The 25,949-nt window shown below is 34.0% G+C and overlaps 1 protein-coding gene across 1 annotated transcript in view; it reads left to right on the forward strand.

The window, feature by feature from the left end:
* Nucleotides 1–25,949, forward strand: part of LOC121419196 (zinc finger CCCH domain-containing protein 14-like) — a 50,224-nt gene extending 24,275 nt beyond the window's left edge. The window contains exons 12-15 of the mRNA XM_041613552.1: nt 1,348–1,520; nt 4,293–4,372; nt 14,065–14,168; nt 22,502–25,949. Coding sequence (XP_041469486.1) covers nt 1,348–1,520; nt 4,293–4,372; nt 14,065–14,168; nt 22,502–22,538 — 394 coding nt within the window. The 3' untranslated portion in view covers nt 22,539–25,949. The remainder of the gene's footprint in view (nt 1–1,347; nt 1,521–4,292; nt 4,373–14,064; nt 14,169–22,501) is intronic.

A 25,949-nucleotide genomic window follows, 5' to 3' on the forward strand; every position in this document is an offset into this window, starting at 1 on the left:
CAAGCAATTATTCTTGCTGTGTTTGTGATTCATTTATGAAAACTGTTGATGAGTTGAGCCTGTGAGCATGAGATAGACCGCAATCACGTGTCTGATGATTGAGGACCCCCCCCCCATTAAAAAAGGAAAAGGAAAACAAGAATAGAAAGTATTGCATTGAGAATTGTAGGGTTGACATTATTTAGTATTCGGTTGACTGAATTACAGTTTTATTTTTTAGAAATGGTCACTCTGCGTCAGTTATCAACCAAGCAGTTTACTCTATCTAATCCTCTTTTGATTGAATGGATAAACTGAAATGCATTACAGCCAGGGGCATATAAAACAGCTTCTCTTATTTCATCTTGAAAGACCAAGAAAACTTAATAAGAGTCGGGTATTATATTCCATTTTCATCTTTCCACAAAAGACATTAGACAAAATAGAGGCTATTTTCTTCCAAAGATTAACCATGAATAACCAAATTCTCATCTATTTTCTTAAGCTAGTTTAGTAAACCAGTATTAAATTAAGTAGGGACACTCAGAGCGGCCTTGAAGCAATCTTAAGTGGTCTTCCAAACCAGTTTAGAAAACCACCTCATGTGGGTTTCAAGACCGCTTTGCCTTCTTAAACTGGTTTAAGTGTAGTAGGTATGGACACAACCGTTCTTCAGGAAGCGGTCTTTTTCATGGAAGTACAAGAGTGTGTACATGTTGAGCATGCTGCTCAGTACACACTGTTTGTAGAATGCCTATGCTGCAGTTTCAGATTTCGCGCAAAACGTAACTCGACCAAGAGCGTTCCCATAGCAACAAGACTACTTTATGCGAAGAGGTTCTGGAAACCAGTTAAGGAAAATGGTGTTGAGGATGCTAGAAAAATGATCATCCATATTGGTTTCTGGTTTTAGGAAAACAAGCTCCAGAGATGAAATGAGAACAGGGTCTTTGTTGTCTGAAAGTCGAAATAAATACCATCATTTAATTCTCTTCTCTTTGTGCCGTGCCATACAATAATCTCATAATTCATGATGGATAGATCATTATATTCCAGACCTTGAACAAACTCCACAAGACAAATACATGTATCATATCTTCTCTCTTGGCTCCTTCATAAAAGATATCACAGATATCACATAAAACATGGGGCAAGCTAAAAAAAAAAAAAAATAGACATGACCAGATAACTATTCAAACAAGATTGCTTGTTTCCTTGACTCTCATCCCTGTTTTACTATTATTCGTGTTGTGTTTTATACATCAGTTGGGCTATGTTAGCATCTATAATCTATATACTTATTATTGTCGCTATTATTTTCATTGTGATTTTTATCATTACAAAAAAATATTTTCTTTTTATCCACAGAACATTTCCAAACTGCAAATTTGGTGACAAGTGCCTGTTTATACATCCCAATTGTAAATTTGATGCGACCTGTATGAATCCCACCTGCCCATACACCCATGCTACAAGGACTAAACCAGCCCCTGTTATTATTCAAGCTCCTCCAGTTAGAGCCTTTACTTCATTCAAACAAGGTAAGAGTTCTGTGTTTGCAGACTACTATAATCCAGCACTACACTTTTCATGCCCTTCTGCGGTGTAATATCGCGGTGCCTAGTGTCAATGCTAAGCCATTAATTCATGTCAGTCTTAACCCTATCTAGGTTGGGGGCCTCGGAGGCCCCCCCTCAACGATTCGCGCAATATTTTCGCAGTGCGAAATTTTTTTACTGCGCCATTCTACTTTTTGTTGAACTTTTTAGAACAATTTTGCGTCACCTGGGTACGTGGTTCCGAAATTACGCAACATTATGCAAGTGCATGTCAGACCAAAAATTGCTAAAAACATGATTTTGTGTACAAAGTCAATGCAAATTGTATTTTCAACCAAAAATCATAAATGTATGATTATTTTTAGTTTTGCTTGTCTAAATGTACTTATTTTATGCTTTTTATGATCTCTGATGAGTCCCCAACAAATTTCATTGAAAAAACAATGAAAAACACAAGGTCAAAAAACACAGAAATACATAAGAAATTGAAAAAAAACAATATATTACATAAGAAAATGATTTGATATCGCAATTTCGTTAATGTCCACTTGCTAAAAACACCACAAAGTGTTTCTATACCAAAATTAGAACATTTGGAGCTTTATTTAGAGAGTTAGAGGAAAAAGTATAATTACGCATAAATTAGCATAATCACTTAATAGTAATTCGCATGAAATAAATTACTGTACAATTTTGTAGATTATGTCCCAGACAACCCGTGTGCCAATTTCCGGCGCGATCACGCAGTCGACGGCCGAGATCTCAAAGGAGAGAGAGCCTGGGAGGCCCCCCCCTCCCCCAGGCCATATGAACTCCCAAAATACCGCGGCCTAGATAGGGTTAAAGTGGCCAAGTGTTCCCCGATATTTTCAGTTTATATGGGAAATGCCAAATTTCACTTAGAATCAGTGTGAATAGATTCTTTCAAGTTGATTCTTTTCCCAAACTTGGATTAGAATGAATGAAATGTAATTCTTATCTAAATTCACCTTCAAATATACCTTTGGGCATTTTCAAGGTAACCGACGTTACACGGCACAATTTTACACACTTTTCGTTGTGTGTTTGATTATCTCTAAAACAAAAAATGATGGGAGTTTAAATTTTACACACTTTTCATTTTGTTGTTTTATAGATAATCATACACACAATGAAAAGTGTGTAAAATTGTGCCGTGTAACGTCAGTTACCATGAAAATGCACCTTTCAGGATTTAATTACTCATGGAGGACATTTTTTTCTTGATTTCTGTCTTGCCACCACATCTCAAGCAATCTCATACATTTCACTTTTTTTTTACTTTGGGAAAGTAAAATTTTGGCTGGCCAGTATAAAAGAAATTTTCAATATACTTTTGACTCGCTTGTGAATAACAGGAGAGAGAAGAAAGTGTTTAAAAACTTTGTCAGAATCAACTAATGATCAGATATTTTGTAAAACCTGTTTAATCCCAGTAAGTGTAATATGTTAATGTTTGAATTTTCTAATGGCAATGTAAAGTATATATGTTTTTTTGGAATTTGCAGGGACTTTTTATTGGGGGCAAATCTCCCTTTTTTTTAATTTCTATGAATTTTATTTTTATCTTATATTTGAATTTTATTGAAATAGGTAGCAGGCACAATGTATTTCTGGTAAGGCCAAAAGCAAGTAATGTTATTTCTATACAAAATTGCCCTCAAGTCTGTATACATGTATTTGTATACTGTACTCAAATATAGTGCTTGGTAAATACTATTATAAGGGGTATTCTTCAGGTACTTTCCACTTGATAAGAGGGGCATTCTTATTTGAATGAACAAATTTAGTTTTTGTGATCGCCTCTATCTTTGTACATTTTCAGATTCAAACTTCAGAAAATAGTTTATATGTATATTTTTTGTAAAGAGGTTTGTGATAAAGTGATAATATTTCATTAATGATCATGTAAAAGTTGACCCAAATTTTTTTCACCCTTCAACTGAATTATAAAAAAAACATTTTGAAAGCAAATCTCCCTGTTTTATTTGTTCCAATATATTTTGTGAGACAGTAACAACAATCAAATACTAGATATTGAATGATACTTCCATAATTTTCTTTAATTAGAAATTTTGAGAACCACGCTTGTGAACTGTATAACGTGTGAACCCAATTTATTTCTTGGGTCACATGATTAATGATTGAATCCCTTAAGTAGAACTTATTCCTTTTTATGTTTTATCCAGTACAACTCATTAATTTTTTGAGGCACTATGGCAAGTAATCTTTTTTTGAGGATTACATTTGCATTAGATTTGATGGAAAGTGATTTTGGATGTCACTTTTATAAAAAGGAGCTTTTCAGAAAGAAATTAACGATTACCTACTTAAATTCCCCTTTTTTTTGCCCTTTGCAGTCAATTTAGACAAACAACTTGTTTTCACGTACTGTATTTAATTCATATTTCAAAAGATGAAAATAAAACAGTTTGTTGGACATTGCTAAGAGAATGAGTCATGCAGTATCAGAGGCATTTTTCATGCATTGACCAGTTTGGCTTGTGAAGGAAGTGGTCTTCATTGCACGTACTATCTCAGTTCCCCCCCCCCCCCTGTGTAGTTAGGCTGCCCCCACACTTATCAAATTGTAGAATGTCAAAGTGAATAATAATCGAATTTTTTGCTTATAGGGTAAGGGCATCATCGCAATTATTTTTTTCTTCCAAACTCGTGGTTTGAAGATTTAGAGTAAGGACTTTTATTTTAATCTGCATAATTTCTCTATTTTCACAGCAACTGCAAGCAAGACGATATGCAAGTTTTATCCCAATTGCAGTAACTCTAAGTGCCCATTCATCCACCCTGTTCAAAAGGTAAGAAAATTCTCTGTACATCAGATGTAGAGTGTCAACATTACACAGAGAGGTAAGCACCATATGGGCACCAATCCTATAGCATGCTCATGAATATTCATAAGATCTGTTGATGAATGCCCCTCTTGCGCTATTGACTTTCATACTCAGGGGAGAATTTCATCAAAATTTTTGACAAATTGGCTGAGAAGCACTGTGGTACAGTAACTGTCGGATAAAACAGATCTTGTCAGAAAACATCCGACAAGCACCAAGCCTGTGCCTACCAATATCGCCGACAGAGCCTTGCATGCGCACGCAGGCACGTATGTACGGAGATATGAATATTCATGAGCTCCAGCTGCTGGATTGATGCACATATAGTGCTTACCCATGCATCAGGAGTTTATGAAAGCTGAAAAAAAATCATCTTTTTTCATCTTGGTATCATAAATTCATTTAACAAAGCTTTATTTTTTCTAGAGAAGTTGAAAACTCCCTTGAGGAATCATATTTGGGTTTATATTTGTTTGTATTTTTTGTATTATAATTTTTGTGCTGACTGCAGTGTGAACAGCATACTAAGTCATCATGTGGTAAGCACTATATGGGCATCAATCCAGCAGCTGGATTAAATAAAGCTTTGTAAAATGAATTTATGATACCAAGATGAAAAAAAGATGATTTTTTTCAGCTTTCATAAACTCCTGATGCATGTACTTGTAGATCTTGTATAAAAGGGACAATAATATTTGCCTGTTTGTATAGCAACTAAAGAACATCATATCCAGGCACCTGTTACTGCATTGGAAGAGGTAGCATGGAAACCCCTCCCCATATGATACAAATTAAAAGAGAAGGTAGAAAGAAAGGGAATGAGTAGAAAGAGGAGTACAGAATATGATGTCATATATAACACTATACTACCCCTATAATTCAATTGAAGGGGAAACAATTTTATTAGTATTATTCGTTATTTATTGTAAAGTGCTTTGATAAATTTTGACTGATTGTGAAAATTACAGGGAATTAGGATGAGGAAGGGGAAGAGAAAGAAGAGGAAGGGGAAGAGAAAGAGGAGGAAGAATAGGGATGAAGGAAGTTCTTTTTTTTCAATCCTGAGAGTCCAAAGTTTTCACTTCAGACTCTACACCCATTGTTGTATTTGAAAGGCTAACCATTTTGTTTAAACTGGTAATGCTGTTTAATTCCAGGTAATTTTCCATTCTATATTTTCAGAATAATTTTACATTTGTTTGCAGTGATTAAAATGCAATGGACCTGTGACAATGACTGAACTTACATGATTATTCCTTCCAAAAGCAAAATTATTTAATGTATGGCATATTATGTACACTACAAATTATGCAAAACGTTGTATGAATGTTGTTGCCATATTCACAGTTATTTTCCCATAATTTCACTTTATGTTGAATTTGGTTGAAAGCTGATAAGGAGCTTTAATCATATCAATCATTTATAAGATGAAATGATTTTTTTTCTTTCACTTAACCTCTTGTGTATAATTCTGTTCCAACAATTCACAGATACTATGGAAAATTGTCTCCTGTGGATAATTGACCTTACTCAAATAATGCATATATTATTTTCAATCCCAAGTTTCTCTGACATTATTTTTGTTTTTCTGGAATTATTCACTGTATATTCAATTTTCAATTATTGATTTGATTTATGCCAAGAGAATCTATCATATTTTTGTTTTTATATTTATGAGCGATTCCAAGCAAAAGTGGATATTTTCCGAAGTCTTTGGCTTTATTTCAAATATAAATCCCTCAAAAAAAGTTTGGAAATCTGAGTTTGGCCATTAATTTATCCCAACTCCCAATTTTACATTCAAAAGATCATTTATTTTCTCTTTAAAGTAATACCATGCTTTTTAAGATCATGCCATCAAGAAAAGAGCAGGATTTAAAAGTGTTGGATGAGGTCTGAATTGAAAAGCTGCAAAACGAGCCAAAAAAGTTTGGAAATCTGACTTTGGCCATCAATTTCTCCCAACTCCCAATTTTACACAATGGATATTTTATATCATTCTAAAGATCGTTTAATTCTCTTTAAAATGATACCGTGCTTGTTAAGATCATGCCATCACGGAAAGAGTAGGATTCAAAAGTGTTGGATGAGTTCTGAACAGAAAAGTTGCAAAACAGCAGGCAGAAATAGTCATGAAGGGTCAATACAGAACATGATTCTTTTGTCTGTGTCAATACAGATGAAAATCCATTCAAATCAAGCCCCTGCTTCTGTAGTGATGGTTCTGTGAGATTACATGAGTCGTGGTTTGAAATACGATGCATGTTTGTTTGTTTGTTTGTTATGTGTTTGCTTGTGCAGAAGTGTGTTTGATTCCATGTAAATGTTGATGTTAAGGTGCATGAGAATAATTAAAAGAAACCGCTGAGAAACTCACTCATCACCACTGAAAAAAAACGAATAGTGGCATTCAATATTGTGTAATTTTGCAACTTTTGAATTTTTACCTTGCCCCACATTTCAAGGCACTGCACCTCCATGTGATAATCACATCATGTAGGGTATCATCTTAAAGAAAATTAAATGATCTGTTCATTGATATTAATTACACATTGATATTTACTAAAAAATGATGTGGAATTATCGATCAAATTCAAAAGAAACCGCCGAGAAACTCACTCATCACCACAGAAAAAAGAATAGTGCATTCAATATTGTGTCATTTTGCAACTTTTGAATTTTGATCTTGCCCCACATTTCAAGGCACTGCACCTCCCTGTGAATGATAATCACATCATGTAGGGTATCATCTTAAAGAAAATTAAATGACCTGTTCATTGATACTAATAACACATTGATATTTACTAAAACCAAGGAGGGATAATCGATCAAAGTCAGATTTCCAAAGGTTTTTTGAGGAGTATAGATGAAAATTTGAAATTGAAACTCATATGGAAGTTCATAAAAGCAACTCTAGGGAGATCATAATTAGCCTTTAAAAAAATCTGTCTTATACACCTCCTTATAGGAGAATCAGAACCAGACAAAAATGGGACTTCTCATACTTTTCTTTACTTCTTTTCAATTTAACAGAAAACTATTGTTTGTGTTGTCAAATTTTAAGTTGCATAAGACAACACCTTTACTATTGATTTAGAATGAGACCCAGGGGAAAGACGTAAGTTTTCATGCCCTAGGGGAGAAAAGAGAGACTTACAAAAACTTTGAAGATAGATTACATCACATAAAGGGGGGGGGGGGGTCTCCCCTGATCTTATACCCCTTTCATAAACCCAATTACTATGAATTAGGCGGCTAATAGCAGCATAATTTGGTCATAAAATTGGAGGAGGACAAGAGTTATCCGCATTACTCTGATGCTGCTATTATCCGCATAATAGCGGCATCTGGATAAGATTTTGAGTTTATGAACGCATTTCCAAATAATGCGGATAATTGCCATGGTGCGGTCACTAGGTCACCCTTTTCCAACACAACCGCATCGGAGGGGGCGTGTCCAGTTGTCATGGCGATTATCCGCCTTTTTCAGGACGGGCGCTCGTAAAAATAATGCGGCTTATTTTCGGAGTTTATGAACGCAATTTTTATTGAATTATCCGCATTACTCTTAGGCGGCTAATTGGAGGATAGGTTTATGAAAAGGTATTATATTACTCCCAAGGGAGAGGTAATGAGAACAATAGGAAGGATGGATAAAGAGAAGATAGGATTACTAAAGAACAAGGAGGAGGGGAAAATGGCTACAGAGAATGGGAGTAACAGTAGGGCCATCTGCACCAGCCCGAGTTTTCAAATAAGCATGCTAAGCAATAAGCAATCTTGAGATTATTTGTAATGGAGACGCAATCATCAGGATAGTTTGCTGGATTAATCTTGGGATTGCGATCCCAAAGTCAACTTAGGATTATTTGCAAAATAGCACGCTATTTTATGAATTATCCACTAATTCGCAGGTGCAGACGCACTCTGGATTATTTATTCATGGCGTCACACCATAATGCATCAAGTCTTGAACATTCCAAGATGTAATTAAAGTCTAAAAATCAATTAGCAAATTATCCATTGAAAAGTTAATATCAGACATCACTTGGATGTCTTTGACAGCATTTTATTTTGATTAATTACATTTATTAAAGGCCTAGTCAACTCCATTATTTTAGGAGTTCACTGATGTCATGGCATATGCATGTATATATTGCACTTGCGCACATGGAAAAAAATATATTTGAAAGAAAGCCATAGGGAGCTTTGCTGCGTTATTATATTCCACAGCCATAGTCAAGGTCGCCTTACCATCTGGAGCTGGTGGATTATGATATTCTACTGTGAATTCATTATTAGGTTAAATACAAACTCTGTCCCTTCCCCCCATCTATGAAATTCAGATATCACTTTTATTTTCATTTCCTATCAGTATTGAATTATCAAAAGAATTGCACTAATTCTGATATTCCTGACCTATATCTCCCCTCGAATAAGACACCTGCATTTTTTCTTCAGTTTACCATGTACAGGTGGGGAATGTAATATTGTTCCTTCTTGATATTTTTTGTGCATATGTTTCCTTTGGATTTATTTATTTTTCTTGAATTGTAAGTGGTTGAACTGACAATTATGATTAAAACCAACTTTGTCTCCCATTACTGATCTTGATTGTATTAAACAAGAACCTCTCAAATTGTCTTTAGATTCATGATAACCACAATATGTAATACATGAGCATGAATGTCAGACTCATGAAAATGTGTCTAGTAAATTGTATTTTTTTATTATCTCAGCAAAAGCTATGGTCACATTATTATTCATATCATTTTTTTTCATACTGGCCAGGCTGCAAGTTTCTGGCCATTGTTGACTGTTGAAATTATTGAACTTTTAGTGCAGTTTTCATTTTCACCAGTACCTTGTCACTTTTTCTCTCTGTTCTAAAGACTTTCAATGCCTTTGCCGTCTCCACCTGATCAGCCACTGGCATAATTGAGTGGGTACTGTTAAGTAATTTTGTTCTACAAATCAAAGTAAGAGAAATTCCTAATTGGTCTAAAATCTTTTGAATTGAACAGATATCCATGAAGATAACATATTTTTCTGACATATTATTACTGACTTTAAAGAATTTCATTCTAAGGTCTGAAGAAAATTGATATTTTATTATATTGGATGGCTCTGAATGGAATACCAGAAATATTCCAAGAGTTTGGGCAAATATTCTACGAATCGCAGATGAGTGGAATATTTCTGGTATTCCATGAAATAAAGCCATCCAATATAATTATCATCTATCCCACTTATAGCAATCAAAAAGAGAGAGAAATTTTATTTAACAAGTCATATCCACTTATCACATAATGGCATCATCACTTCATAAGATCAAATTTGGTCGTTGACATGCGACTTGCATGTAGTTCACTATGACGTAATTGAGTGTCGTTGTGTTCTTATGCTGCGCATCGCATTGCTGCCCGGATGGCTGCCCGGATGGCAACCATCTTAACAGGGTGTAGTCAAGAGTAAAGAGAACTAAACTTTAGCAAATTATTACTTTCGTGACCAGAATACCTTGCTGAGCAAAGTGTTTATAATTATTCATATTTTTCGGGGGTAATTCTTTATGATGTTTTCACCGAATTAATCTATGTGTGCACCTTTATTGTCACTTTCACTTTATCACATGGCCCTTAAATGTCAGTATTTACTCTACTATAAATGTTTTCGCTTTAAAAAAAAAATAATAATGTTGATATGGTTCCGATCGATTTGACATAAATTTGCACCTGCGGAATTTAAATCAAGTTCTACGAGGTATTGGATAGAGCGCCCCCTGCTTACGTTTGAGAGACATAGGGAATACAATTTTTTTGTACTCCTGAGACGCCCTCGAAATGCACCTCGAGCGGGCTTGTCAGGATAACGTACTAGTACAGGGCTGGAGAGGTGGTCTTGCACAATTTCCTGGGAACTTTTCTTTCCTTTCTTTCTTTTACTTTTCAAACTGACATAATTTGAACAAAGAAATTATCATATTTTGAAAAAAAGAAAAGCATATTTATAAGGCAACAATAGTCAAAACTGACTAGTTTGCCTTTTCAAAATAACAACAACAACAGCTTTCATTGTACGCCTGGTATATTTCACGCATTCGTGCATGCGCACTATACTGTTGAATATGCTCTCATATCCAATAGCAAATTTTGTACAGGAGTCTACTGGATAATCTTCAGATTTCGGTTATTCTAGGGATACACTCTGATACTGCACGGGCAATTGATGCAGACCAACATATGCGTTTTTAATGTATGGCTAAAACGCTCTATAAAGATGATTATGAATATAAGTCTGAATAATCAAACTATATGAGCCATTTAAAACAGTCTACATAATGTGCATCACAAATCAAATCAGGCTTGAAGAGTACCTTGGTATTTATTTACTCAGAAATGGTCATATCCTGATTATAAGACCAGTGTCTTTATGAATCAGCATTACAGCTTTACTTTTTAAGTTCTTGTAAATAGGGCCTCCAATTTAAATATCCTTATTCCAATGCATTATTATATTATTTGTGTGTGTATAGTATACCCCAAAACATTTATGATGGGGTGGTTATTAAATTAAAAAACGTTTGTTTTTTTTGTTTTGAAAGAGTTTGCAATTTTAAATGAAAGTTTATTTTGATGCACCCTTTTAGAATAATATACCTGCTTGTTTTGTGTGTTTTTTTAATCTAAAGCAAGTTCTCAAATATAGCTGATATTTTAGTATATTATTCTTGTAGCTTTTTGATATATTCACTGAATAAAGTTTTAAGATATGTGTTTAAATGACCCTTTTTATAAGGATTTTAAAAATCTGGTTATAATTTTCACTGAATCAATGGATGAAAAATGTCAAAAGGGTACTACACCTTTGTGAGATCGGCATAAAGGTACAATTTACATTATTAACCCTATACCAAAGCTTTGCATTGGGATTTCTCATTTTAATAAGCTAAGAGATTCTTGGCTGTTATGAAATAATAAATAACTTGACATTTACTGAAAGATTGTTTTACATCATTTTTGTAAATGTTTTACATCATTTTTTTAAAATAAATTTCAGCATCCATGATACCCACCATCTTACCCCCCCCACCTAAAAAATTGAAAAGGAAGAAAGTGAAAGGAGAAGGTATGATAGAGAAACAGTTCTAAATGTAAAGACGTTTTGTAAATGCTTTCTAAAATTTGATTGAACTGTAATAAAGTATGTATACATATATTCACAGAAGTCAGTCAAAACTGTAACTTAAATTTGTTTCAAATCCTGTTTGATTGACAGATTTAAGTTACTAAACTACTAAATCCAGGTATGAATATATTAATAAATCAAGGAATCCAGATATGAGTCAATGATTGATTTGACCCATTATGAGAAATTATAACAGAAGCTTGATTTTTTTTCATTCCAAAGGTCAAAAAGATGTTATGAAACTAACTTGGAAAAATTTTTCCCAGATTTGTTAATTGTGAAAACCAAAAGATAATTTTAAGAATTTGGTAACTCCCAGTTTGGAAGAGTTCTGTATCCCCTCAAATGGATGGATAAAATTGCCAGAAGTAAATAGTCCATTTCATGGAAATTGGAAATCAATATCATATTTTGATAGATGCCATTGAACTTTTATTCTTTACAGTTATGTTAAATGCTACACTGCCTGTTAGATGTTCAAATATCTATGTATTCTTCTTGTATATATTTGGAAAATAGTAATCTCCGAATGGAGGGACCATTTAGCAAAATGCCTCAAATTTTGCTAATGCTTTTAGTTATGTTCAGGAGAAGGAGTTGATTTGTTCATGGGTAGATGTATGTGATGAGTAGATCCACCCTTGAGAGTTGTTGAAACTGTTAGAGAGGGATATATTTAGTTTAGTGTATTAGTCAAGAGAATGGTATACTCTTGACAACTTTCTTGAAATTTTGCCATAATTATACTCTGGAGGGAAACTTGAGATTAAGTTTAAGGAAATTGGCAGGAATATTATAAAGGGCAATTAAGCCTAAATAGGTACAAGTTCTTGCCATGCCTGATATTCCAATTCTATGCACCAGCACACTTGAAGAAAGAAATTGCAGAGATAGATAGAGGGAAAGAGAAGGGGAGGAGTTTTGAAGAGAGTCAAGGAGATGGAAACTGGAGAAGGAAAGAAAAAGAGGAAGGGTGCAGAAAATTGGAGAGAGAAGGGGTGGAAAATGCTGAAGGAGTTTCATGGGCTGATAAATTAAGTGCCATTTACATCAGCCTATATTTTCTTATTATCTTGCCTTCTCTGGAGCAGCATACTATCCCAGTCAGAGCAATCTCAAATTATTAACAATTAAGATTAAGACACACAATCAGACATTTTTTTTTACCTAGTTTCATGATTACAATCTTGAGTCAAGCAGATTAGCATGTGATTTTCTGAATTATCAAGCAATTGTAAGGCAATATGCACTTTGGATTTGTCTTGGGATTATTTGATACCATATCATTGTTTGCCATGCAAATGTGAAGCCGATCATGCTTGTGCTTTTATGATATAGCCCAGATTATTCTCCTGGTTATCCAGATGGAAATTAGCTTTTTTCATTAAGCTATACTGTAGAGTCAGGAGTCAAGCTAGAAACTCAAGACAAGCGGATTGAGCACACTTACTTTTTTTCATATATCCCTTTCATGCTTAACAGCAATTATTACACTAATTAAAAGTTTGTACTGTAAAAGACCAAATAGAATGTTAAAGGTTACATAGTCTCACAATGGCACATAGGTATGCAAGAAAATTGATAAATCGAAAAGTGGTATTGACTATCCTGTGTAAGAAAACAAATTTTACTGCTTTGTTACAGAAGTTCACTTTTTATTAAAAAATCAGATAACTTGCAGAAATGAGGATCAATAGTAGATTGTCTGTTCTGGTTGCAAAGGGATAGGACTGTGATTTTGATTTGTGACATCATGCATGTGTAGCTATGCCATAATGTTATATAAAATGCATTAATTTCTTTTTTTTAATAGTTCATGCTGATTATATTTCTTTTATTTTCCAGAGCAGATGTTAAATAATTTGTCTGTTCATATATTGAATGTACAATAAAACATATTTTCAATTATTTGAGAAAATGACATCGTATTGGTTTAATTACTACACTATGCATGGGGAAGCTGCTCACATATGACGTCATAAATCAAAAAATCAAAATTCCAATAACTTTTTTTTCATTTTTGATGAATTTTCCTCAAACCTTGATCAATGTTTTTTCTTCTACTTTTACAATAAACTTTTTGTCAGGATGAACATCCCCTTTCAGTTCTGTAGACCCTGCAGCATTGAATTTTTAAAGATTTTTTGTTGAATTTACTTCACCTTTAAAGTAATCCTAATTTGTTGGAACAGCCCCCTTGGTTTTAAAAATAATGAGGATTAACTTTAATACTAATAAAACCAAAACTTGTAGCAGCATGACAATTTTTAGTTGTCGACCTCATGATACATTACTATAACAATATTTATATTATGAGAAAAAGATTATTCTTGTATGAAGACTTGGAAAAAAAATAGAAATTAGACATAGTAATATGTGTGTATTGTGGAATAAGAAAGAAAAGATATAAGAGAAAAGAGTTTGCACTCTTTATTATTCACAGTTGTGTTCATATTCTGTTATTTCAGATGTGTAGATACAATAGATCCTGTACCCGTCCTGATTGCAAGTTCCAACACTCCCATGTAACATCTAGGTCAGCAATGAAATGGACTAAAGATCAACATATCAGGTGAGTTAATCACTTATTTCCTTTACTAACTGATCATTAAAGGTATTGTTTAACTTTGTGAGCAGCCGATTTAAAATATTATTAAACCAAGATGAAACATGTGTACAAATGCATGTATTAGAATAAACCCTGAAAACAACCATTATTGAGAATAAAAAGCTAAAACTACAAGGCAAACCCCAATTTTGTAAATAGGCGTCTTTTAGACACCTAAATAGTACACATAAGTGTATGGGATGAAATTAAGATGGTGTTTCCGGTCACTTTACATTTCAATTTTTGAAGCACTAAATAATTATTTTCGAACGCATTTTTTTCTGGGCTTCATTTTTGTAACATATCACAGACACAGGTGACAAGTGTGACCTTCTAGCTCATATTTTTTAAAAGTCAAACCAATGCTAACCAATCACTTTAAGCTGATTTTTGTCTCACCTGCATAGCAGAGTGGGACTATAGGCGCCGCTTCTCCGACAACGGCGTCAACATCAAATCTTAACCAATGCTTAAGTTTTTGAAATGACAGCAAAACTTTGAAAGTATATAGACCTTGTTCATGAAACTTGGACATAAGTTTAATCAAGTATTATTGAACATCCTGCCTGGGTTTCAGGTCACATGACCGAAGGTCAAAGGTAATTTAGGGTCAATTAACTTAGACCATGTTGGAGGAATCAACATCAAAATCTTAATCTTAGGTTAAGTTTTTGAAATGTCATCACAACTTGGACCTTTACTGAACATCCAGCCTGAGTTTTAAGTCACATGACCAAGGTCAAAGGTCACTTAGGGCCAATGAACTTTGACCATGTTGGGGGTATCTGTTGAATTACCATCTTAACTTTGAAAATTTATGGATCTGATTCATGAAACTTAGACATAAGAGTAATCAAGTATCACTGAACATCTGAGTTTCAGGTCAAAGGACATTGAGGTCAATGAACTTTGGCCATTTTGGGGATATTTGTTGAATTACCATCATAACTCTGTAAGTGTATTGGTCTAGTTCATAAAACTTGGACATACAAGCAATCAAGTATCACTGAACATCCTGTGCTAGTTTCAGGTCACATGACCAAGGTCAAAGGTCAGTGAACTTTGGCCATATTGGGGGGATTGTTGAATAACCATCATAACTAAAAAAGTGTATGGATCTAGTTTATCAAATCTGGACTTAAGAGTAATCAAGTATCACTGAACATCTCATGCGAGTTTCAGGTCATATTACCAAAGTTAGAGGTCAATTAGGTCAATGAGCTTTTGCCATTTTGGAGGAAATTATTAGATTGCTGTCATAACTTTCCAAGTTTATAGATATAGCTAATGAAATGTGGATATAGGGGTAATCAAGTATCATTGACAAGTCTTAGGTCACATGATCAAGTTCAAATGCCATTTATTGTCAATGAACATAGTATTGTATCGTTATATGAATTGTGTTTTTTTGTGAATAAATAGAGTAGTTTTCAAAGTCAGCTTTGATGCTATATTGTACTGCGTCATGCAGGTGAGACTGCCGGAGGCACTCTAATGTTTTCCTGATTCCCTGAAGTGGGATTGTCTTCCAAGGCGGTCAATTTCATGGTAGTTTCATCTAATGTAGACTCGTGCACTATAGTCTTCATATATTGTATAAAACAATGGAAACAATATTGTGAAGTGTTCAGAAGAAGGAGTTGATTTGTTCTTGGGTAGATGTATGTGATGAGTAGATACACCCTTGAGAGTTGTTGAAACTCTGAGAGAGGGATTTATTTAGTTAAGTATGAGTCAAGAGAATAGTATACTCTTGGCCACTTTCTTGAAGTGTGGCCATAATTATACTCTGGAGGGGAACTTTTGAGATTAAGTTTAAGGAAATTGGCAGGAATATTATAAAGGGCAATTAGGCCTAAATGGGTACAAGTTTTTTGCCATGCTTGATATTCCAATCCTATGCACCAGCACACTTGAAGAAAGAAATAAATTGCAGAGATAGATAGAGGGAAAGAGAATGGGAGGAGTTTTGAAGAGAGTCAAGGAGACGGAAACTGGAGAAGGAAAGAAAAAGAGGAAGGGTGCTTAAGATTGGAGAGAGAAGGGGTGGAAAAATGCTGAAGGAGTTTAATGGGCAGATGAATTTAGTGCCAATTACATCATTTTCATATTATACTGCCCTCTCTGAATCAGCATACTATCCCAGTAAGAACAATATCATATTGATAACAAGATTAAGACACAATAATCAGACAATTTTTTTCTTACTTCAATTCATGATTACAATATGGGGAGCGTTTCATGAAAGGACTTGTAAGACGTTTTATCTGACAAGTACTATAGTATATTACTAAATATGGTAACAGTGCCTCTCAGCCAGTCATAATCTAGGATAGTTGCCAGACCTGACAACTTGTCGGACGAAAATGTTGATGAAACGCTCCCCCGGAGTCAAGCAGATTAGCATGTGATTTAATGAATTATCCAGCAATTGTAAGGCAATTTGATACCCTACCATTGTTTACTTCTAGTATGCAAATGTAAAGCCCAAAGTGCTTGAGAAGTTGAGCTTTAATAATATAAGCCCAGATCATTCCCCCAGTTATCCAGATGGAAATGAGCTTCTTTTAATTAAGCTTTAGAGTCAAGATTCAGATTAAAATCTCAAGAGAAGCCAATAGAGCACACTTACTTTATATCAAAATCCCTTTCATGCTTTATACAGCAATTATTACACACAATGTAAATTTGTACTGCAAAAAGGCTGGCATAGGCCCCATAATTGCAGATACATGTAGGTATACAAGAAAATTTATAAATCGAAAAGTGGGGTAATTGACTATACCTTGTAAAAAACAATTTTATTGATTTGTAGTGATATCATAGCAATTTGTGGATTAATCAGTAGAGCTATATGTGAGATCCCAATAAAACATTTCATTTTTTTGTCAGTAATCAATGCCTCCACACCCCCTATTAGAAAGGCCTAGTGACACCCGTGGCAATTAGCACGCATAAATCATGAAAAAAAAAATATTTGATCTGAAGTAGATTTGGCCTTTTCTCCCATCCTATGGCTTGCAAGAAACCAGAATTTTATTTGGTGAAACTAGAATGAAATAAATGATATTTGATGTCATTTTAAAACATAGAAATGAAAAAATGTAAAAGTGCATTTTTCCCCATGATGCAAAGAAGTCAGTTTCAAGGTGTTTTCATCTACATGTAATGTAGACTCATAAGACTCTGGAGTTTGGTATGAATTATAAAGCCATTCCATTTGAGCTATATCAACATACTGAAATGTTTGGAATGATATTTTTGCCTTATTAACATATTTGTGATATGAATGTTTCACAAATAAATCTGTTATCTTTCTATTGAGTATTATAAGACTGCATTCTGAAACCTATGATGTGATATACTGTTTAGTAAAGGACATTGAATGCTGACCCACCTTCCCCCCAAAAAAAAAATATATATATATAGTTATAGCATTGATTGAATAACCTTGCAACAGTGCAAATTTACCGTGAGGCAGGTGTTAAGGAAGGAAGAACATTAAAACTCTTGTTCAAGTTCATTTATATTCATGAGTCAATACAAAGAAGATAGATACCTCTCATTAATGATATGTAGAAGGCTTACCTTGAAATGATGATAAGATGCGGAAATGACATCATTAATCATCACCATTGTGGATTGTTATTTCCCTGATATCCATGAGTGCATCAGAATACCTGATTAATTTGAACTAGCTTCTTTTGAAGATTTTTTTTGTCTCTATATTTTTTTGTACACATTGGAGAGTGCTGTTCATTTTGAGCAGTCATCTGCATTGCTTTGTTACAAAGGTGTGAAGCCTGCATCATGACTAATTTTTAAAAAGTGTGATGAAATATTTTTAATTTGCCATCAAACCCTCAGAAAATATCAATTTTAAGGGAAAAGATGATGTAGAAGAGGAAATTAAAGTTCTATTAAAATATGTTATGAAATGAGAGAATTAGGAAAGATTGAAAAGTCTCTATGTACTTTCTTTGGCAATCTTCATATTGATGATGGTGATTTACAAATTTTTGTAAATCAGCAAAATTTCTTCCATTATCCCTATAAATGCTGTTTGTCTTCTTGTGAACTTTTCTCATTCTAATTTTCACACTCAAATTACTCTGTCAAAATAATGTTCCCATAAGTAATACCCATGAATAAATACATGTAATATACTGCACAATAGAAATTCTTTGAAAAAAATGAAAAAGTAATAAGCCCATCATTGTGTTTTTATTGAGTAACTGTGTAAATTTATGAAATCCTTAGTATAAAACCAATGTTTGGGATATTCATTTGCAAAAATCATGTCACACACCATTTTCTGAAATTGGAGGAAAAATATCCTTTATGTTTAAAAGATCAAATGTTTGTAGGCCTGCAAATACCTGCACAAAAAATATATTTGTGGGGGTGTCATGGTCTAGTGGTTATGTCTTGTCTTTCAATCTTAGGGACATTGGTTTGATTCCCAGGCATAGCGTATTTCCTTCAGCAAGAAATTTACCCTCATTGTGCTGCACTCAACCCAAGAAAGGTGAATGGGTACCTGGTAAGGTGAAATTTCTTGAATATGTCAGTGCCTATATAGACAGTGCAGCTAAAGCCGGAGTACTTTAATAATAATAAAAGCACTTTGTATCCTCAGGCAAAAAGGGCTTTAAATCTAGCTACATGTATTATTATTATCATTATTATATTTCATGGTGCAGGTGTGTGACCTATTTGATGATTAGGGAATGTGGCTAATGTATCATGAAGAAAAAAAAGTTGATGTATTATCCCTGTCTATAGGTGGTTTCAAACCGCCTCGATCACAAGAATCCCCGTTAAATTACGAGAACTTTTGAAGGCTAAAAAAATACCCGTTAATTATTCCTGCATTCACACCGCCCCGAAACACATCCTTTGGGATAAGTTCCCGAAGTTACTAGCATGTGCAGTGTGGTCTGATAAGCAGGCAAGGCGGGAGATTCAAAATCACTAGCCCAGCAGCCACCCACGCCGCCGCGCCCAACGACACGCTGGGATAAAAAGTTCCCGTAATTTGCTTTCACATTGCCAAAATACCTGCGACCTTGGAAAAATCCCCTAGAAAGTTCTCGTAATTTCGCCAAGTACCTACTATTTAGCGGGTATTTTCTTTCGGGGAAATTACGCGTAGTTTGCTTTCACATTACCAAAATACCTGGTATTTTCTGATCGGGGTAAATTTCCCGATCAGAGAATACCTGGAACTGGCAAACTTCGAGGCGGTCTGAAACCACCTTATGTTTTTTATTTGAGAATTTGTTTCTCTTTTTTTAATCTGCAGTATGAGCATCGGATCTCACCTTTCCTTAAAAAAACACATTAAAAGCTAACACATGCTCAGTTAAAAAAAAAAATAATTTTTTTCTCCACATCATTGAATGATCTTTGGTAGATCTCAACTGGATTGATCACATGTGTTTCCTTAAAGCCTCTATCATGTCTTGGTTAATCTGAATTTTATTCTTTTCAAACATGGAATGGGATAAAATTTACAATTTTATACAGCTTTTTAAAATATTCTACCTAAATTTCAAAAAAAAGAAATATTCAAAAAGCCTTTATTTAGACAAAAATGTAAACATTTCTGAGAGAGGCCACTAAATCTGAATACTGTAAAATTCAGATTTTAAAGAGCTGGATGTGCCCTACTTGTAGTACTTACATTTTGAGGTAACAACCTCAGAAGATTGCTTTGACAGCCTCAAATCCCCTATGAATATTTAACTGTATTTATCAAGGGTCTTCTATTAACAGTGAAAGGCTGATGAGATTGTGCAATGTTGAGCAAGGAATGATTTAGGGTTGCATCCAATCAGGGACCCTAGTAGAATCCATGATCCAATCCTTTTCAAAGTGTAGGTCTCAAATGACATACCCTGTTCACATTTGATTTTCTGAACTGCTTCCTACTGAATTGATTCAGCGAACAATTAAAGATGAGGCTTTTTTTTAGCATCCTCAGTCACTCCATCAGCATGCTCAATGAACACCTTCGTACCAGGCCATGGGTTCAGACATTTGTTCATGATTAGAAAGCATATAGATCTCTCTTCAGTATATGGAGATTTCCTACAAAAGAATACTTCAAGGTGAAGCTATTCACAGTCACTTGCGCACCAGTTTATGATGCAATGCGATCTTGAAACTACACGGCAAAGTAGTTTGGTAACTAGTTACTAAGGTTGTCCCTTGCTTGAAAACTTTGAGCAGTCACAATCGAGCTGAACTGTTTCTCAAAGCTGGTTCACAAGAGTGAACAGGGTCCTAGTTGTCATTGAGAGGCCACTTTCAAACTAAAATGCTTAAAAGGGTAAGAGGACTGTTAAATGTAAGCACTTTGTTAAAAATAGAGAGTTCATGGAAATTTATCTTCTGTTATTTACATAGGTTAAGTAATGAATAATTGATACCTGCTCACATTCACTGTTATATTATGAATGCAGAACTCTGTGGATTTCTTGAACATGAACATTGAATGAGGCTGTATATCATCGCCTTCCCGTAGAAAGGCCGTTAACATATTTTGGCGCAAAAAAAAAAATCGAATTTTGTTTTATTACTGAAATGGAAAAAGCATATATCATGAACTTTCTTCTGGTACCATTCTCGAACCTAAATGTGATGTCATAATGACATAATAAGCAAAAACATTACCACATACTTTAGCACATAGATGAGTCCTTAGTCAGTGAGCAAGACGATTTTCATTTTAATAACGTGCGTGCGCACATAGACCGATTTGCGCTAGCGGCCTTTCTGTGGTCATTGGATCATCGGATTGCGTATTTTTTCTTCCCGGAAAAAGGGCGTAGGTATTCCTTCTTAAGATTAGAAAACATTTAGAGTATTTATATAATGAAGAAAATGTCTTGCTTTGTCGGAAAGTATGAGAATACGGACAGAAAATAATATACCAGCTGCTAAAAGCACAAAAATAAGGTCAAAACATCATTTGTGTTTTCTCGAAAATGTGTGTTTCGCGTATGTGCACGTTAACGGCCTTTCTGAAAGCATGTCATGAACTTTCTTCTGGTACCATTCTCAAACCTAAATGTGATGTCATGTCAGGCAAAAACATTCCCACGTTCTTTAGTACATAGATGCATCCGTAGTCTGGGGTATTTCTCCTTAAGATTAGAAAGCATTTAGAGTGTTTTGAATAAGGCAAACAAAATATAAATGAAGAAAACATCTTGCTTTCTCAGAAAGTATGAGAATTAGGACAGAAAGTAATACACTAGCTGTTAAAAGCACAAATATAAAGTCAAAAGATAATCTGCATTTTCTCGAAAATGTACTATTCGCGTACGTGCACGTTAACAGCCTTTCTGCGGGAAGGCGACAATATTATGTAGCTTTTTTTACTGTTGCAAGTTTTACTTGCTCGACTTGCCCCATCATTTTTTAAATTAAATTGTAATCCATACTTCAAATTACTGTATAGTATAGGCCTTATCCTAAACCTTTAAGATTAATTGATTTTTATGTTTTTTATGGTTCTGTTCACTGTCAAAGTTTGCTTGAGGCATTATGATTTGGGTCATCCCAGATTTGTTTGTTCTTATAAGAACTTAAAAACTATGAAGTAATTCAACTTCAAACTTGGTTCAAGTATAGGAGTCATGATCCTTAATGAGAAACTCATTAATATCACTTGTAAGTACTGAGTATAACCTAATTATGTGATATTTTGAAAATCTGGATAGCAGTTAGGATAACAACTTTGAAGTCTTTGACCTTGACAGCTTGGGTGATGTTTTGTACATCACTACATTGACCAGAACGAGATGAGCTCTATTTACTACTCTACCAATTGAGGGTTTGGAATACAATATTTGAATTTGCAATTCATGCACTCTTTTGTGTTAATCCTGAGAGATTGGTCTAATACATTGTACTCAACACTAAACATTCATCTCAATGTTTCACTTCCAAAGTGATTACAAACCACTTTCCTGGGATCTCACAAGTAGTACTACAGATTAATCCGTCTTCCTTGCACTTCAAATTCATCATTCAGTTAAACGTTTCTTATATTTTAGTCTCATCATGCTTGCTTTAGAATGTATTATGAAATGCACTTATTGCAAAGCGTTTGTAAAATGACTCTCTATACAAGACCTTGTCAAAATTATGATAGCAAGGCCTGAAATACAAAGTGTTTTTTTAATTTAATCACGAATTACATACAAAAAAGTTCCATGTGAGTTTTTGGTATAATTGCTTGATGTTGATAAAGACTGTAAATTATGTTTGATTTTTTTTTCTAACAGTGAAAGAAAGTTTGCCAGCAAGTTACCAGCCTCATGAAGCCTACCTACATGATTCAGTGATCAATGTCATCATAATCAATCTTATCTCAAGGGCACAGTTCTCAAATACTGATTGCTGTAATAGGGTAATGTTCTGAAGCAGTACATGACATATATTGCAAACCCAACTGTGAAATTGCCAATCTCTAGCCAATGTCTAAAAGATTTCTGTTTTCGTACATGAGTCAAGATGTGATGGAAGCCATGGCTTAGGCAAGTACAAAGCCAACAGTATTGACTTATCCCTTGGCATTGGATATGTGCAACATCCCTTTGCATGCAATAGATTTAATAGAGGATGGGGGCTTAAGTGGCGGGATAAATTTATAAAATGGAAAGATGTTGTGAAGATGAGATGTATGTCTGCTCTCCAAACCTTAGATCGCTATTCATAGAAGAGCACATGAGCTGTAAAAGATTCATGTCATTTTTTTCCTCTTAAAATTTATGTCTTCTCTGTCGACCTGACCTAGAATTTGTATATGAAACTTCAACATTGTGTCCCCTTTCTTAAGCAACGACACCATGATCAGGTAACAACCTGCACAAATGAAATCAGGCAATTGATCTCCACATCAAATGGGAATGTAATGTTCTGATAGAATTTGAACAGAAGAAATCCAACAACCTTCAGCCTTGAGGGAATATACATACCAATGATTTCTAAATGAAATGAAATTATCCTACCCTCCCACTAACTCATTTCTTAAGTGCACAAATCAACAGCTTTCTTCTCACCATTATTTATGGATGTACATTTTCATCTTTGATTTCATTTTGGAACATCTTGGGAAGAGATGATTATTATATGAAGGAAAATTCTCATATCAATGATATTTGGATACCTGGAATACTAATGTATTTGAAGAGATAAATCTTAATGCGATGTTGTTTTAAGTGGTTGAAGAATAACAAGAATTACATTTGGTTATCAGAGATGTGAAACAATGCCAGGGTCCTTATGATTTCCATGCTCACTAAAATGTGCACATTCAAAGTTAGATTTCCATACTGATTGAGAATTGTTCTTTCCAGTTTTGATAACAATAATTGGTTTCTTGAATAGAAAAAAAGATAATTCTAATGTATGCAGAATTTTAAAGTACCATAATCTTTCTTAAATTTTCAAATCCAATTTTTGTTGAAAGTAAACTGTTTGACTCACTGTGATACATCATTTAAATGAATAATAAATAATTATTGGGTTAATACCTACTGTTTTAACCTGTTTGGACTATTCTTCAATTCCCTGTCCTTGTGTCATATATTTTCATGAATTTGTCTGAGGGTTTTAAAGGTAAATGCATTAGAAGTTTTGATTAGCAGATGAATGTTATCATAGATGCTACCCTGAAGTTTGCAGAGAGCACTTTTGCTGCGACTTATTGAATGTAATGTTTCAATAGAAATTTAACATGTTAATGCCTGTTCGAAAGGATTTTGGCTTGATTTTGACTTGCTGAGATGGAATGAAGGCGAAGTATGGACTTGATAAATTAAATTCTCTGCCAAGCAAAACACATTAATAAATTCTGACCATTGCATTCAACATTTAAATTCATTGATTGTGCCAAAGTTAGAAAATTCAGCACCTTTTTTGTGCTAAGTCCTTTAACAATTTTCCCAGCTTAAATTTTTGTTTGATATTCAGCAGCTCAAGCAGAGTTAGGATGAAGGTGAATTTATATTCCAGACATGAGATGTGATGAGGAATAAATTTAGAAAGTTGTAAATTCTGTCTGACTTAATTATTTATTAAATAAATGCTTGTGGAGTTGAATAAATGCTTGTGGAGTTACCATGCCATCAGAGTGTTGGCTCTGACTGGTGTTTAATTTCTATTCTGGTTCTACCAAACCTATTTTTCCTGCTTAAGGAGCTTCTGTGAGATTTCAAAGGTTATAATATTACCTCGAATACATCTGACTCATCTTCTCAGAAAAAATGTACCTCTAATTTTCTCAATAATGTATTTTGAGGCCTATGAGATGTTTCATTTCACTTTCAAAATAACCATAATGGGTCTTTTCTGTTAAATGTGTTTGAGTGACAGTTGAACCTTTTTCTACACCAAAATGAGTGAAAAAATAAAGTTACTGAGGTCAATCATATTGTGTTTATATTCTTATTCAAATGTATATAGACATGTGTCTAGCAGAAAATTGAACTCTCAATTTTATAAAGTAAAAATTAATTTGTGTTTAATGGGTCAAACTAATAGGTACAAGATGCACAGCATGAAAAACAAGATAATCGTCTTTGTGAATTTTCCAGACTGTGCTTTAGGATTTTATAATTTCATGAAGAATAAAAGGAAGTGACCCCTCAATCTCATCAAGAAAATGCAATCCTTAGTCTGGTAGTCTTGGATGATTTACTATACTGTCTTCAATCAAGTGCTTTGAGACTCCACTCCCATACAAAATATTCTATATCCCCCTCCCCTTAAGAGAGTCAAGTACAACTTGATATAATTCATCCCTATAACATCAAATACTTTGTCTCTCAATGTTTTATTATTGTATTAGAGAAAGGCCCATTAAAAATCAATCACTAAAATATATTTTGATTAAAACCCAATTTTAAAATTCTTTACCAAACTAAAGTATAGGGGTTTGTCTGGTTGTAATTGCAGTTTTTTCTTTATGTGAAACAATATATATGCCTTGAAAATCTTGAGATTAAGATGTTGAGTTTGTTTGTCAGTAATTACATGTGAAGGAAAAACAGGAATTACAAAATGTTTTTTTTTGTAGCAAGAAGCTGCATAAAAGAAAAAAAATGTAATGGTTCATCCTATAATCAAGGCTTGTTTTATTAAATCAGCAAATCCTTTCATACATCGAGAATGAAAGCAAAATAAAATACACCCTTTTTTCATAAGTCTTAAGAGATTAGCCTCATTCAGACGTAGGCCATTTTGGTCGGTGGAAAGTTCGGGGTAGTGCCCGTGTTGGAAAGAGTTGCTCTTGACCTTCCTACCTCCGACAAACCTGTTCAGACTTGGGTTCGTAGTCGGAGTAAAATTCTATTGAGCATGGATTGGAATTCCAATGATATTTATCTTATCACGACCCAAGCAATCACAAGACAAACTTCCACATGGAAAAAAATAATGATAATGTATCTGAAATAAAATTTTACTCTGACCAAGAACCCATGTCTGAACGAGACTGTTGTCTTAATCATTGGATTTGCTATCATTTCTTTTAAAGGAAAATGAATATTGAGGTCATTAGATTAAAATCCTAGTATTATAATTTTGAATTTTTAAATGTCTATATTTTAATTGTCAGAATATCACATAAAAGTTATGTCAAATTGTGTGTATTCTGAAGTTTTTCTCATGCACATTTAAAGACAGCTGTGGCTTAATATTTGTATATATTAAATGTTAATACAAAACTTA

The sequence above is a fragment of the Lytechinus variegatus genome, chromosome 7 (genome assembly GCF_018143015.1).
Source record: "Lytechinus variegatus isolate NC3 chromosome 7, Lvar_3.0, whole genome shotgun sequence".
In the NCBI taxonomy this organism is placed as follows: domain Eukaryota; kingdom Metazoa; phylum Echinodermata; class Echinoidea; order Temnopleuroida; family Toxopneustidae; genus Lytechinus; species Lytechinus variegatus.